Source organism: Callithrix jacchus, chromosome 2, assembly GCF_049354715.1.
Source record: "Callithrix jacchus isolate 240 chromosome 2, calJac240_pri, whole genome shotgun sequence".
Classification (NCBI taxonomy): domain Eukaryota; kingdom Metazoa; phylum Chordata; class Mammalia; order Primates; family Cebidae; genus Callithrix; species Callithrix jacchus.
In genome coordinates, this window is record NC_133503.1 from 19,693,832 (window position 1) to 19,709,588 (window position 15,757).

Here is a 15,757-nt window from a genome sequence, read left to right on the forward strand (position 1 = left end):
CAGCAAGTTGTGTAAGTTTTTAGCATGGCTTGCAGGAGCGTGAGTGTGGGCTGATACAGGAGAGGCCCAGGGGCTCAGCCTGGACAAGGTGATGATGTCAAAGCTGGGAAACTGGGGAGCGAAGGAGGCAGAGCAGCTGCCACGGTCCCAGAAAACCCAGAGAGGGTCTCAAACTGACGGCAGAGAAGAGGGTTCAGGGCACAGAGACATGCAGAGGAGAAAAGTGTTTTCCAAGGAGTTCCACCATTAAAAGGAACAGATTGGCAAGGAGGTTTTTCTGTGTTTTTGAAATAACATCGCACTCTGGCCTGGGTGCAATCATAGCTCACTGCAGTCTCAGCCTCCTGAGCTCAGGTGATCCTCCCTCCTGAGCAGCTGGGACTACAGACATGAGCCACCATGGAGAGCTAATTTTTAAGTGTTTTGAAGAGACAAGATCTCACTATGTTGGCCAAGCTGGTCTCAAACAATCCTTCTGCCTCCGCCTACCAAAGTGCTGGGATTACAGGTATGAGCCACTGTGTCCCACCTAAAAATGTTTAAATTAGGAGGTTTTTGCATGGCCTTTCATATTAACTCTTCCATTCCAGCATGCATTTTACATTCACTGCACGTCTTATTTGAGACCAGCTACCTTTGTTGCATTCAGAGCCACATGGGGCCAGTGGCTTCTGTCTTGAACAGTGCACATTGAGGGCATGACCTTGGGAAATGCATGATGGCTCTCGGAGGAGAGGCCAAGGAATTTTTGCCAACAAGGTGACGATTATGATTGTTGTGGATCAAGTTATGTCCTCCAAAAACATAGGTGGAAATCCTCACCCTGTGACCTGTCATTTGACCCTATTTGGAAACAATCTATGCAGAAGTAATCCAGTTAAGATGAGGTCATTAAGGTGAGCCCAGGCTGGGTGCAGTGGATTAAGCCTGTAATCCCAGCACTTTGGGAGACCAACGTGGGTGGATCACCTGAAGTCAGGAGTTCCAGACCAGCCTGGCCAACATGGTGAAACCCCATATCTACTAAAAATACAAAAATTAGCCAGGCATGGTGGCATGCACCTGTAATCCCACTACTCAGGAGGCTGAGACAGGAGAATTGCCTGAACCCAGGAGGCAGAGGTTGCAGTGAGCCAAGATTACACCACTGTGTTCCAGCCTGGGTGAAAGAGCAAGACTCCATCTCAAAAAAAACAAAGGTGAGCCTAGTGACTGGCATCTTAGAAGAGATGCAGAGGCACATGGGGTAAAGCCCACATGCAGTCAAAGGCAGAGGTTAGAGTTGTGTAGCTGCAGAAGCTGCAGGCAGCAAGGGAGGACCCGCCACAGAGTCTTCGGAGGCCGCGTGACTCTGCCAAAACCTTGGTTTCAGCACTGCGGGCTCCCAAAATGTGAGACAGGAAAGGTCCCTAAGTCACCCAGTTTGCGGTACTTCATCATGGCAGTCCCAGGAAACCAATACAGTGATCCAAATCACGCTATTCTCTGGGGAAGATGGCAGGACCCCATCTCTACAAAACTAAAAATAATTAGCCAGGAGTGGTGGCACATGCCTGTGGTCCCAGTTACTTGGGAGGCTGAGGTGGGAGGATTGCTTGAGCCCAGGAGTTCAAGGCTGCAGGGAGCTGTGATTGCGCCACTGCGCTCAAGCCTGGGTGACAAAGCAGGACCCCCATGTCTAAAAAGCAATCTCAAACCATGCTGACCTGACCACATAAATGCAGCCCAGCATGCCCTTTGGGTTCCACCTGCTTTTGAACCTCCCTGAGTGCACATCCTTCCCCTGCAGTCATTTTTCCAAGGGCTGCACCTTCTGAAGTGTGAGGCTGGGGAAAACAGCAGTTCATTCACTAAGCAGAAGGGGTGAAAAGCACTGGAGTGACCCTTTTGGACTCAATGTTGGGCTGTCTCTGAGCTACCACAGTCCTGGCATAGACAGGATGGAGCCATGATGGAAACCATAACGTGAGATACACCGAGTACAGCCTGGGGGAGGTGAGGAGAGCTGAGGCTACAGAGGCCGAGCCTGAGAGGCATGGGGTTCCTGGCTCTAAGACAGACCAGACAGTCCCCTAACCCCACTCCAGGACCTCAGGGTCTGGGGAAGCCTGCGGAGTATAGGCAAATGTGCCACCCAGGGGATGGCACCCCACCCCAGCCGGGGGGTCCCTGTCAACCAGAAAATCTCAACAGTGGCTGCTCCCTGTAACAGTCCAACCATCCTGCCAAAAGATGGCCAGACAGGCAGAATGAATGACAAAGAACAGCTGCTTCAAGCACCCAAGATGGGAAGGAGCAGATTACAGAGGAATAATTTTATAAGGGTGGAGAGCCACCCTATATATGATTATGGTGTTGGCTACATGATGTATGCATTTGCCAAGACTCAGAACTGTACACTGAAAAGGATGAATTTTACTATCTAAATTATACCTCAATAAACAAGTCAGAGACCTAATGAAAAAACAAAAAACAGGGAGGATTCGAGCTCAGACAGATGAAGCTGGGCTGGTTGGATAACCCTAATGACATGCCTCCTGCCCTGGGAGAGATGCTGAGCCCTGGGGACCATTAGAACTACCCAGAAAAGCTTCACGTCTTTGTCCCACAATCAGCCCTTACGTGTCTGGCAGAAGGAAAAGAAAGTTCCCTCTGGGGATTTTTTGACCCAGGCCAAGAATTCTTCTCAAAGTTAAACTAACTTTTCCAGTAAGATGCCTAACTAACCATCAAAAATAACAAGGCACAATAACTGAGACAGAATTAGCAGAAGTGACAAATACAGGCACATGGGCACTCCAGATAGCAGAATCATCAGACTGTCAAGCAACTATGTTCATGGACGTCAAAGCTGAACTTAAATCCCACAGGAAACTGAGACCTATAAAAAATTGACACTGCTAATTTGAAAAAGAACTAGAAACTATAGAACTCAAAAATATGGCAAATGAAATTAGGAACATAATATATGGGTGGTTTTTGTTGATTTTCTTTTAACGATGGGGTCTTGCTCTGTCACCCAGGATGGAGTACAGTACTGTGGCCAATCACATCTCACTGCACTTTCAAACTCTCAGCCTCAAGTGATCCTCCAACCTCAGCCTCCCTAGTAGCTGGGACTATAGGTGTGTGCCACCGCTGCTGGCTATTTTTATATTTGTTGCACAGACAGGGTCTGGCTTAATTGCCCAGGCTGGTCTTGAACACCTGGCATCAAGCAGTCCTCCCACCTCAGCCTCCCAAAGTACTGTGATTACAGGTGTGAGCCACCATGTCCAGCCTCAATATATGGGTTTAAGAGTCCCTTAGATGTGACTCAAGAGAGAGTAAGCTGAAGGATGAGAATAAATTCAGACTAAAGCATGAATAATCAAAAAAGATATAGAGAATAGAGTAAGATGGATTAATATACATTCAGGTGGAGTCCCAGGAGAAAAAAGAATGGGGCAGAGGTGATATTTGACAAAAGAAGCAATTGCTCAGAGTATCCCAGAACTGATGAAAGCTGACCACCTAGTCATTCAAGCCTGGCCCCTTCCTGAGGACCTCCCTAAACTTGAGCCAAGGTCTCCTATCCACCTACAAGCCCTCACTTCATTTCCACCTCTCAACCCCGCCTAACACTCTCCAGCTGCCAGTGACCCACAGGGAAGGGGCAAGGGCTTGAGGGTTTGGGGTCTTCTAGACACATGGAAAGTACTTTGCAAAGACAGAAGGTTGGTGTGATGCTGAGTGGACTGAGAAGGGTTCACTTCAAGCCAGTCACAGTGGCTCACGCATGTAATCTCAGCACTATGGGAGGCTGAGGCAGGCAGATCACTTGAGGTAAGGAGGTCAAGACTAGCCTGGTCAACATGGTGAGACCCTGTCTCTACTAAAAATACAAAAATTGGCCAGGCGTGGTAGCTCACACCTGTAATCCCAGCACTTTGGCAGGCCCAACGCGGGCAGATTACCTGAAGTTGGGAGTTCGACACAAGCCTGACCCGAGAAACCCCATCTCTACTAAAAATACAAAATTAGCCAGGTGTGGCTGCGTACGCCTGTAGTCCCAGCTACTTGGGAGGCTGAACTCAAAGGAGAATGGCTTGAACCCAGGAGGCGGAGGTTGTGGCGAGCCAAGATCGCACCATTGCACTCCAGCCTAGGCAACAAGAGTGAAACTCAGTCTCTAAAAAAATTAGCCAGGTATGGTGGTTTGCACCTGTAGCCCCAGCTACTCAGGAGGCTGAGGCAGGAGAATCCCTTGAACCTGGGATATTGCAGTGAGCCAAGATTGTGCCACTGCACTCCAGCCTGAACGACAGAGTGAGACTCCATCTCAAAAAAATAAGAAGGGCTCGCTTTTCCTGCTCTGCATGCTCTGGCATTTTCCCGTGGACACTGGCTGTATATGGTTACGTCCCCAGACACTCCTGGGTGGGAAAAAGGAACCCCCTGTTTCAGTCTTGCTTCCCAAATACCTGGGAAATGGACGTTTCCCACCAAAAAGGAAGAAAAGTTTTCTTTCCTCTCCTGGGCACCTTCCTCCCACCTCTTCCTTCCGGAGAGGTCTGGCTTGGCCTGAGCCACGGCTGCCATCCTCACTCACCTGTGTGGAGCTGGAGTCTGTCAGAGTCCCGGCTGGGGCGCGAGGAGCAGCGGATGGATGTGGCTGCCACTGAGGGCAGGCACTTGACGTGCAGGCCCAGGAAGAAGGCCTCCGTGCAGCTGCGCAGCTGGTGCAGCAGGGAGCTTCCCACCAGCTCCTCACTCAGGTCTGGTGGAAGAGCATCGCTGTGAGCCCGGTGGTGCCCCTGCCCACCTGGGACCGTCTCCCCTGGGAGTGCCCGCAGGCACCTGCCTGCTGGGTGAATGAGGCCCATGTGGACCTCCCCTGACAGCAAGCAGAGCAGAAGGCTTGGAACAGAGAGGGAAAGCGTGACTTTTTCAAAAGGGCAAACACCAAGGGACATAGAAGAAAGGTTCATGCCCAGATGAAAGGACAGCAGTGATAATCATGTGTGAGGTCAGGGAAGGGGTTGGCAGGACCTCACCTGGGGACAGGAACTTCTAGGGTTAGTGCCAGGCACTGTGGCTGAGCAGGCAGCACACGGAGCTGGGCTGCCTGGGGCAGACAGCAGGCCATAAAGGGGGTGCAGTTCAAGGCTGGAGAAGCAGTGGGGCCTCCCAGGGGATACACACACCAGATCACACGTCAGGAGGACAGATGGACTGGACCAAGGGTGGAAGCCAGGAGAACAGTGAGAAAGCGGCTGCAGGGACCCCAGGCAGTGGGAAATGCAGAGCCCAGCCCAACCCAGGCCTCCTGACCTGGCGCCTACATCTCAAAAGCATGCCCAAGTATCTGCACATCAGAGCATGAGACACAGGCTCTGCGCCCTTAGCAGGGAGTTGGGGGAAGCGGGTGGCTCCCAAGCTGCTGGATTGGCTGCTGTGGGTGTTGGATGCTGAGACCAACAGACACCACAGGGTTTGGGTCCTGAGGATCGGGAAAAGGGCTGCATGGGCCACCAGGGCTGGCGACAAGCCTGCGTGGGGCAAGGCCAGCTGAGGTCCGTCCCTGCTCTGGCTTGCTGTTAAGATGCCAAAAGGCGTGGTGCACTGGCGTCAGATGTGGACTCCAGCCCTTTTCTCATCTCCAAGCCCAAGAGCCCCCGTCCTGTGTGCTGTCTCTTCCAGGCTGCCCTTGGCATGTGAGAGGCACAGAGGCCGGCCCAGCCCCTCGAGCTCCCCACACCACCTGCCTGTTCCGTTCCCTTCTGAGCAGTATACCCTGGGTCCCCCAAACTCTGTCAGACACTGACTCTGAGGAGAGTGACCACTCTGGGCCACCCTGCTTAGCCCAGCCCCTCCCAGCACAGCATCAGGATGAGCGGCCCAGCCCCAGGGTCAAATAGACCTGCGTTCCAGTCCCTACCAGTGACCAGCTCTGCAACTCAGGCAGGTCAAGGGACCACTCCCAGCCTCAGTTTCCCCATCTGTGAAATAGGCTAATTCTAATTTCGGCACACCCAATGAAGAAGTGATTTGTTTTGTTTTTGTGACTCGCTCTGTCACCAAGGCTGGAATGCAGTGGCATGATCTCGGCTCACTGCAACCTCTGCCTCCCAGTTTCAAGCGATTCTCCTGCCTCAGCCTGCCGAGTAGCTGGGATTAGAGGCACATGCCACCACACCCGGCTAATTTTTTTATTTTTAGTAGAGACAGGGTCTCACCATGTAGGCCAGACTGGTCTCAAACTCCTGACCTCAGATGATCTGCCTGCCTCAGCATCCCAAAGTGCTGGGATTACAGGCGTGAGCCACCACGCCCGGCCTGGAAGTGATCTTTTGCAGCACGTGGCACAGTGCCTGGGATGGCTCTAGAGGCCTGGCCAGGACTGTGCACATCTGGATGAGACCACACCTGCAGTGGACTGGTCCCAGAGCCTGGGCTGTCTGAGCACAGTATGGTGGGGGTGGGGAGGAAAGAAGCCTGGGCCCAGCCAGGACATCCCTGCCTCCACCCTGGCCTCCCAACCACCCAGGGCTCTCTTCCCTCGTTTCCGTCCTGCTTTGGGGGGAGGGGGCTCTGCACAGACGCCCCCACCTTGTGCTCTATCCAGGCTGGTCCCCTGGGAGTGCGCTGATGGCTGCAGGTGCCCCGTACCTATTGGCTGTAGGTAGATGTGCTTCCGAGTCAGGCTGGGCCTCCGGTGCTGCAGGGAGGCGTGAAAGGTCTGGAAGTCCTCAGGGGGCTCAGGGCGGCTCAGGAGCCAGTCGAAGGCAGTGCGGATAAGCAGGGTGCAGAAGAGTGTCCTCTGCGGGTTGTAGGCCTCGGCCAGGAAGAGCCGCTCGGCCGGGGAGAAGGCGGAGGTGTACAGCTGCTGCAGGGCTGCGTCGGTAGAGACCAGGGCGTCCTTCAGGGCCCGGGGCCCGAAACTGAACTCCTGTGCCTGTCTGCACTGCAGCATGGTGGGTGGGTGGGGCCTGGCCACTCCTGGGAGCCCCTGCTGCTGCCCATGGACCACCCTGGGGACGGCCACGATCTCGTCCAGAATCTTCCCTGGGACTGATCAGAGAGGCTACCAGGGGCTCCCCACAGACGAACGCTGGTCCGAGGGCCCACAAGGCCCAGCTCTGCCTGGTCCTGGACGTCTTCAGGCATGGGTACTTCCAGGTCCTCCGTACCCTGTGGGCAACATGAATAGGTGTCTCCTCACTGCCAGGCACACATGGCCCCCTGTCCCAGGCAGGGGATGGGGCTGCTTGCTCCAAGGCCTCATGCAGCCATCTCTGCCCAGGCCTGGGGAGAAGCTCCACAGAGAGCCCTGGCCCTCCAGGACACAGCACTGCCACCCAGCCAGCTTAGAAGGACCCTGCCAACCACTTCCTCTTCTCTAGCACATTGGATTCCATGGACCACCCAGGAAACGGCCACAGTCTCTTCCAGAAGCTTCCCTTATCCAGAACTGGGTATGGGGAAGTACTTTGCACTTGGAGGGGCCCCAAGCCCATTTTCCATTCCCTCTCAGCAGCCAACTCTGTCAGCAGCCCTTAGAAGGAGAACTCCCCGCTCTGTGTGGAGCCCCTGCAGAGCTAGAAGGTCCCCTCCAGGTGAAAACCAAATGCTTCTCTCCCAGGCATGATCACAAAGTGATCACCTGGGCCCCCCATCACCTGGGGTTCCTCCTCACCCACGGCCCCCATTGTCTGGGGCCCCCATCACCTACACCCCCCCAACCCCGCCAAACACCTAGAAACCCTCATTACAGCAGCTCTTACCCCAATTACAAGCTTTCCTGACAGGTCCCTGTGTGCCCAGAAGCATATGTTGGGGGGGCAGGCACCCCCAACAGCACCCAGACGTCCCCAGGACACACATGAGGGTCCTGAGACCCAAAAGAAGCAGTAAGAGCAGGTGTTCTTGCCAAACCCCACCAGCTAGAAGCAGGGAGATGTAGAGAGGGAACAGCAGATTTTAATGCCCAGGACAGACCAGTTAGGGAGGAGACAATGGGGGGTGGGGGGTGGGGCTGGCAGAACCACAACAAAGTCGCCCTGCAAACCAAAGGCTCCGACCCAGAGCAGCAGCTGCACATCCCCGTACTCATCAGGAACACGCCTGGGAGCCGCCACTGCATGCTTGGCTCTGGGCAACGCTTCTGTCTCAGTCCCGAGCCTGTGAAACCTGCAAGGGCAGGTGGGGAGCGGGCCTGGTAGGGGAGGCCTCACAGAACAGATAAAAGTAAAGGGGTAGTTGTGGGGGGAGGCTAGAAATGAACCAGAAACCAGAGAAGTGAGATGCACAAATAATGCAGCAAGGCAGCCACAGCTAAAGACATGAATATACGCGTATGAATCAGCAGCCCTCAGACTAGGCTTCCTCTAGAGAGCTGAGCTAGACACACTAAACCCACTTCTCTGCAGACCATCGAGTTGCAAGGCCCTAGCCAGAAAACCAGCTTTTTTTTTTTTTAAGACGAAGTCTTGCTCTGTTGCCCAGGCTGGAGTGCAGGGGCGAGACCTTGGCTCACTGCAACCTCCACCTGCTGGGTTCAAGCAATTCTCCTGCCTCAGCTTCCCTAGCAGCTTGGATTACAGGTACCCACCACCAGACCCAGCTAATTTTTGTACTTTTAGTAGAGACAGGGTTTTGCCATGCTGGCCAGACTGGTCTTGAACTCCTGGCCTCAGGTGATCCACCCACCTCGGCCTCCCAAAGTGCTGGGATTACAGGCGTGAACCACCGTGCCCAGCCTAACAGCCTTGCTTTTGCAGGGAGAATGAACAGCCCCATACTCTCTTTAACCCCAATTTCTTTTTTACAGATGGGTCTCGCTGTGTCATCCAGGCTGGAGTGCAGTGGCACAGTCATAGCTCACTGCAGCCTCCAATGCCTGAGCTCAAGCAATCCTCCTGCTTCAGCCTCCCAAGTAGTTGGGACTACAGGTGTGTGCCACCATGTCCAGCTTGTTTTTTATTTTTTGTAGAGATGGGGTCTCACTATGTTGCCCAGGCTGGTCTCAAACTCCTGGGCTCAAGTGATCCTCTATCCTCAACCTCCTGAAGTGCTCGGATTACAGGCATCAGTCACTGCACACAGACCCCTCCCCACTTCTTCTTCTTTTATTTTTTTTATAAATGGAGTGTTGCTGTGTCACCCAGGCTGGAGTGCAGTGTCATGATCTGGACTCAATACAACCTCTACCTCCCAGGTTCTAGCAATTCTTCTGTCTCAGCCTCCCAAGTAGCTTGGATTACAGATCCCTGCTAACATGCTTGGCTACTTTTTGTATTTTTAGTAGAAACGGGGTTTCACCATGTTGGCCAGGCTGGTCTCAAATTTCTGACCTCAAGTGATCCACCTGCCTCTGCCTCCCAAAGTGCTGGGATTACAGGCATGAGCCATTGCACCTGGACTTTTTCTTTTTTCTCAGAGAACGGTTCTCCCTTTTGCCCAGGCTGGAGTGTAGTGGCACAATCACAGCTCACAGTAGCCTCCCGAGTACTTGGGAGCACGGGCACTCACTACCATGCCTGGCCCATTAACTCCAATTTTACACATTTGTCTGGAAAATACATGTATATGTGCTCATTCATAGAGAAATTTTATATGTGTAATTTATACATTTTCTTCTGGGAAAATGTGACACCACTGTATATACATGTGTGCACACAAATATACACATAGGTATATTTTTTCCAGAGGAACATACCGGCTTAGATGAGGAGAGGGGCTGGGACTGAATTTCCACTGCGATCACTCCCAACCCAGAGCCTTCTACATTTTCTTTCTCCAAACATATTTCACAAATCTAAGATCCAACTGCATATATAATCTTATATCTTTTTGTTTAGCATATCATGATCATTTTCCAAATCTTTAAACATTCTACAAAAATGCTATTTTTGGCCGAATTGCAGTGGCTCATGCCTGTAATCCGAGCACTTTAGGAGACTGAGGCAGGTGGATCACTTGAGCCCAGGAGTTTCAGGCCAGCCCAGGCAATGTGGTGAAATCTCATCTCTACTAAAAATACAAAAAATTTGTCCACATCCAGGTTGGGCGTGGTGGCATGCACCTGTAGTCCCAGCAAATCAGGAGGCTGAGGTGGGAGGATCACCTGAGCCCAAAAAGTGAAGGCTGCAGTGAGCCAGGATGGTGCCACCACACTCCAGCCTGGACAAGACAGTGAGACCCCATCTCAAAAAAAAACCAACACTTTTTTTTTTTTGAGACAAAGTCTCGTCTGTCACCCAGGCTGCAGTGCAGTGATGCAATCTCAGCTCACTGCAGCCTCCGTCTCCCAGGTTCAAGGTTCAAGCGATTCTCCTGCCTCCGCCTCCCAAGTAGCTGGGATTACAGGTGCCTGCCACCACGCCTGGCTAATTTTTGTACATTTAGTAGAGACACGGTTTCACCATATTGGCCAGGCTGGTCTTGAACTCCTGACCTCAGATGATCCACCTGCCTTGGCCTCCCACAGTGCTGGGATTCAAGTGTGAGCCACCATGCCTGGCAAAAAATTTAAAATTTTTTAAATTAAAATTCTGTTTTCAACCACTGCACAAAAACACTATGATGAACATCTTTGTACGGAAGTCTATGTTTCCATCTCCTCAGGACAGATTCCTAGGAAGGAAAATTCTGCATGCAGATGTTTAAAGCCTCTTGATTTATATTGCAAATTGCTTTGCAGAAAGGTCACGCCAGTTTACAATCCCACCAGCCCTCAAAGTTTTTGTTGTTTTTTTCTTTTAATTGCATTTTAGGTTCTGGGGTACATGTGAAGAACATGCAAGATTGTTGCATAGGTACACACATGGCAGTGTGATTCGCTGCCTTCCTCCCCTTCACCTATATCTGGTATTTCTCCCCATGCTATCTCTCTCCAACTTCTCACCCCCAGCTGTCCCTCGCCTGCTTCCCCCTGACAGACCCCAGTGTGTGATCCTCCCTCCCTGTGTCCATGTGTTCTCGATGTTCAACACCCGCCTATGAGTGAGAACATGCAGTGTTTGATTTTCTGTTCTTTCGTCAGTTTGCTGAGAATGATCTCAGGTTCATCCATGTTCCTACAAAGGACACAAACTCATTTAAAGAACTCTCCACCCCAAATCCACAAAATACACATTCTTCTCAGCACCACATCACACCTACTCTAAAATTGACCACATAATTGGAAGTAAATCACTCCTCAGCAAATGCAAAAGAACAGAAATCATAACAAACAGTCTCTCAGACCACAGTGCAATCAAGTTAGGACTCAGAATTCAGAACCGCACAGCTTCATGGAAACTGAACAACTGGCTCTTGAATGTTGACTGGATAAACAATGAAATGAAGGCAGAAATAAAGATGTTCTTCGAAACCAACGAGAACGAAGACACAACATACCAGAATCTCTGGGACACATTTAAAGCAGTGTCTAGAGGAAAATATATAGCAATAAATGCCCAATGAGAAGCAAAGAAAGATCTAAAATCGACACCCTATCGTCAAAATTGAAAGAGCTAGCAGAGCAAGATAAAAAAAACTCAAAACCTGGCAGAAGACAAGAAATAACTAAGATCAGAGCAGAACTGAAGGAGATAGAGACACGAAAAACCCTTCAAAAAAATCAATAAATCCAGGAGCTGGGTTTTTGAAAAGATCAACAAAATAGACCACTAGCCAGATTAATAAAAAAGAAAAGAGAAAATAACCAAATAGATGCAGTAAAAAATGATAAAGGGGAAATCACCACAGATTCCACAGAAATACAAACCATCATCAGAGAATATTACAAACAACTCTATGCACATAAACCAGTAAACCTGGAAGAAATGGATAAATTCCTGGACACTTACACCCCCCCAAGCCTAAACCAGGAAGAAGTCAAAACCCTGAATAGACCAATAACAAGGGCTGAAGTTGAGGCAGCAATTAATAGCCTAGCAACCAAAAAAAGCCCAGGTCCAGATGGGTTCAGAGCCAAATTCTACCAGACATAGAAAGAGGAGCTGGTACCACTCCTTCTGAAACTATTCCAAACAATCCAAAAAGAGGGAATCCTCCCCAAATCTTTTTATGAGACCAACATCATCCTGATACCAAAAGCCGGCAGAGACTCAACAAGAAAAGAAAACTTCAAGCCAATATCCATGATGAACACAGATGCAAAAATCTTCAGTAAAATAGTGGCAAACCAATTGCAACAGCGCATCAAAAAGCTTATCCATCAGGATCAAGTAGGCTTCATCCCTGGGATGCAAGGCTGGTTCAACATATGCAAGTCTATAAACGTAATTCACCACATAAACAGAACCAAAGACAAAACCACATGATTATCTCAAGAGATGCCAAAAAGGCCTTTAACAAAATTCAACAGCCCTTTATGCTAAAAAACCCTCAAAAAACTAGGTATTGATGGAACGTATCTCAAAATAATAAAAGTTTCTGTTTGTTTTGAGACGGAGTCTCACTGTGTCCCCCAGGCTGGACTGCAATGGCACGACAGAGGCTCACTGCAAACTCCACCTTCCGGGATCAAGCAATTCTCCTGCCACAGCCTCCTGAGTAGCTGGAATTACAGGCATGCACCACCACACCCAGCTAATTTTGTATTTTTAGGAGAAACAGAGTTTCATCATGTCAGCCAGGCTGGTCCCAAACTCCTAACCTCAGGTGATCCACCTGCCTTGGCCTCCCAAAGCGCTGGGATATAGGCATGAGCCACCACACTCAGCCTGTTTTTTTATTTTTTTTATTTTTAATGAGACAGGATCGTCCTCTGTTGGCTAGGCTGATGTGCAGTGGGGCACTCATGGCTCACTGCAGCCTCCAACTCCTGAGCTCAAGCAATCCTCCTGCCTCGGCCTCCTGAGTAGCTGAGACTACAGGCATGCATCGACACGCCCAGCCAATTTATTTTTTGTAGAGAAGGGTCTCACCATGTTGCCCAGGCTGATCTCGAACTCCTAGACTCAAGTGATCCTCTCTTCTTGGCCTCCGAAAGTGCTGGGATTATAAGCTTGAGTTACCGCATCGGCCTGAACACATAGATTTTGTGGTTTTTTTTTTTTTGTGGTCTGAGAGACTGTTTGTTATGATTTCTGTTCTTTTGCAATTTTTTTTGGACGCATTGTCACCAGGCTGGAATGCAGTGGTGCCATCTCACTCACTGCAACCTCTGCCTCCCAGGTTCAAGCGATTTTCCTGCCTCAGCCTCCCAAGTAGTTGGGACTACAGGCATGTGCCACCATGCCCCGATAACTTTTGTATTTTTAGTGGAGATGAGGTTTCACCACTGTTGGCCAGGATGGTCTCGATCTCCTGACCTCATGTTCCATGCACCTCAGCCTCCCAAAGTGCTGTGATTACAGGCATGAGCCACTACAGCTGGCCTACACATAGATTTTCAAGCACCATGGTTCCCATCACTACGGGAAGCCAGGCCTCACCTTGCTGGGATCAGTTGGGTTCTACACAGACCAAGCCTGTGCCCAGACCCCCATGCCCACCACCAGACTTCAGCATGGGTCTCACTCCTGTGCCGCCTGGAGTGCAAAGGGCAGTCCCTATGGGTTCACACTGGGATGGAATTCCCACTTCTGGATTCCTGGGGTGAAAAGGGTAGTCCTGGTGGGTTCACACTGGGATGGAATTCCTGCTCCTGGACTCCTAGAGTGAAGAGGGTGGTCCTGGGGGGTTAACACCAGGTGGAATTGTTGCTCCTGGACCGCAGGGGAAGAAAAAAACATTAGATGCACAGATGATGGAGAGGACCAGATCCCGTAGCCCTGGAAAGGGCCATAGTGGGCAAGTTTTGCAGGAGGCCAGAGGGTGAGCAAGGGGGAGCTGTGAGGACAGACCCAAGTCAGCCAGAAGCAGCTGAGAGATGTGTGATCAATGGTTCTGAAAGAGGCTGGTGGAGGCGGGGTGGTCCCCGGGTAGGCCCACATGGGTTCATTCATTTATCCAATACATATAAAATAATAGGCTGGGTGAGGTGGCTCACGCCTGTAATCCCAACACTTTGGGAGGCCAAGGCAGGTGGATCACTTGAGGTGAGGAGTTCAAGTCCAGCCTGGCCAACATGGTAAAACACTGTCTCTACTAAAAATCCAAAAATTAGCCAGGCACAGTGGTGTACACCTATAATCTCAGCTACTTGGGAGGCTGAGGCAGGAGAATCGCTTGAACCCAGGAGGCAGAGGTTGTAGTGAGCTGAGATCACGCCACTGTACTGCAGCCTGGGCAACAGAGTGAGACTCCACATAAAAAAAAATAAGTATTATAAGTTATAAATAATACATATTAATATATATATTCGCTAAATCTCATATAAAATCTTTTTTTCTTTTTGAAATGGAGTTTCGCTCTTGTTGCCCAGGCTGGAGTGCAGTGGTGCGATCTCAGCTCACCACAACCTCCTTATCCCAGTATCAAGCGATTCTCCTGCTTCAGCCTCCCGAGTAGCTGTGATTACAGGCACGCACCACCACGCCCGGCTAATTTTGTATTTTTAGTAGAGACAGGGTTTCTCCATGTTGGTCAGGCTGGTCTCAAACTCCCGATCTCAGGTGATCCACCCACCTCGGCCTCCCAAAGTGCTGGGATTACAGGTGTGAGCCACTGTGCCCAGCCCTATATAATCTTATATTAAGATTATATATAAGATTATGACCATGTGCAGTGGCTCACGCCTATAATCCCAGTACTCTGGGAGGCAGATGGATCACCAGAGCCCAGGAGGTCAAGGCCAGCCTGGGCAACATAGAGAGACCCCCATCCCTACTCTATAACAATAAAATAAGGGCCAGGCACAGTGGCTCACGCCTGTAATCCCAACACTTTGGGAGGCGGAGGTGGGCGGATCACTCGAGATCAGAAGATGAAGACCATCCTGGCCAACATGGTGAAACCCCGTTTCTACTAAAAAATTTATACAAAAATTAACTGGGTATGGTGGCAGGTGCCTCTAATCCCAGCTACTCAGGAGGCTGAGGCAGGAGAACTGCTTGAACCGGGGAGTCAGAGGTTGCAGTGAACCGAGATCATGCCACTGCACTCTAGCCTGAGCAACAGAACAAGACTCCGCCTCAAAATAAATAAATAAATACATAATAAAATAAGGATTTATTATGAAAATCAGCTCACAGGACCACAGAGGCTGCAAAAGCCTGCAGCATGCTGTCTACACACCAGAGACCCAGGGAAGCCCGAGGTGTGACTGAAACTCAGCTCAAGTCCGAAGGCCTGAGAACCAGGGCAGCCGATGGCGGACATCCAGTCCCAGAGCTAGAGAGGATGAGCTGTCCCAGCTCCAGCGGCAAGGCAGGAAATGAGGGGTGAGTCCTCCTCCCTCTGCCATCTGTTCTATTCAACCCCTTGAGGGACTGGAAGATGCCCAGCCATGTGGTGAGGGCAGGCCACCTTTTGAACCCACAGTCCTAATCCTAACCTCATCGTAAGCACCCCCACAGATACGCCCAGGGACAGCATTGCATCAGGCATGCTGTGGCCCCGTTAGATGGATCTATGACAGTGACATCTGTTGTTGAGGGCATCCTGAATGCTGGGTCCCGTGCCAGGGCTTCGCCAGCATGAGTGGACAAAACAGAGGTCCCCGGCCCTACGGAGCTTAGATCCAGAGCAGGAAGACAGATGCAAAAGTGCTAAGTAAATCGTGTATATGGTAGGTTACAAGGTGACAGGTTCTACCGGAAAAAGAAAAGGCTGGCCAGCTGCAGTGGCTCATGCCTACAATCCCAGCACTTTTGGGGGCCAA

The 15,757-nt window shown here is 50.8% G+C and overlaps 1 protein-coding gene across 12 annotated transcripts in view; it reads right to left on the bottom strand.

The window, feature by feature from the left end:
- Positions 1 to 15,757, bottom strand: part of AMZ1 (archaelysin family metallopeptidase 1) — a 64,528-nt gene that overhangs the window by 33,665 nt on the left and 15,106 nt on the right. For all 12 annotated transcript variants that reach the window (XR_013530558.1, XM_054249076.2, XM_054249070.2 and 9 more), the window contains 2 exons: positions 6,652 to 7,173; positions 4,592 to 4,759 (listed from right to left, as the gene is read on the bottom strand). Coding sequence is in view for 11 of the 12 variants with exons in the window: in XM_054249076.2 (XP_054105051.2) it covers positions 4,592 to 4,759; positions 6,652 to 6,955 (472 nt within the window). In the remaining variant the exon portion in view is untranslated. The remainder of the gene's footprint in view (positions 1 to 4,591; positions 4,760 to 6,651; positions 7,174 to 15,757) is intronic.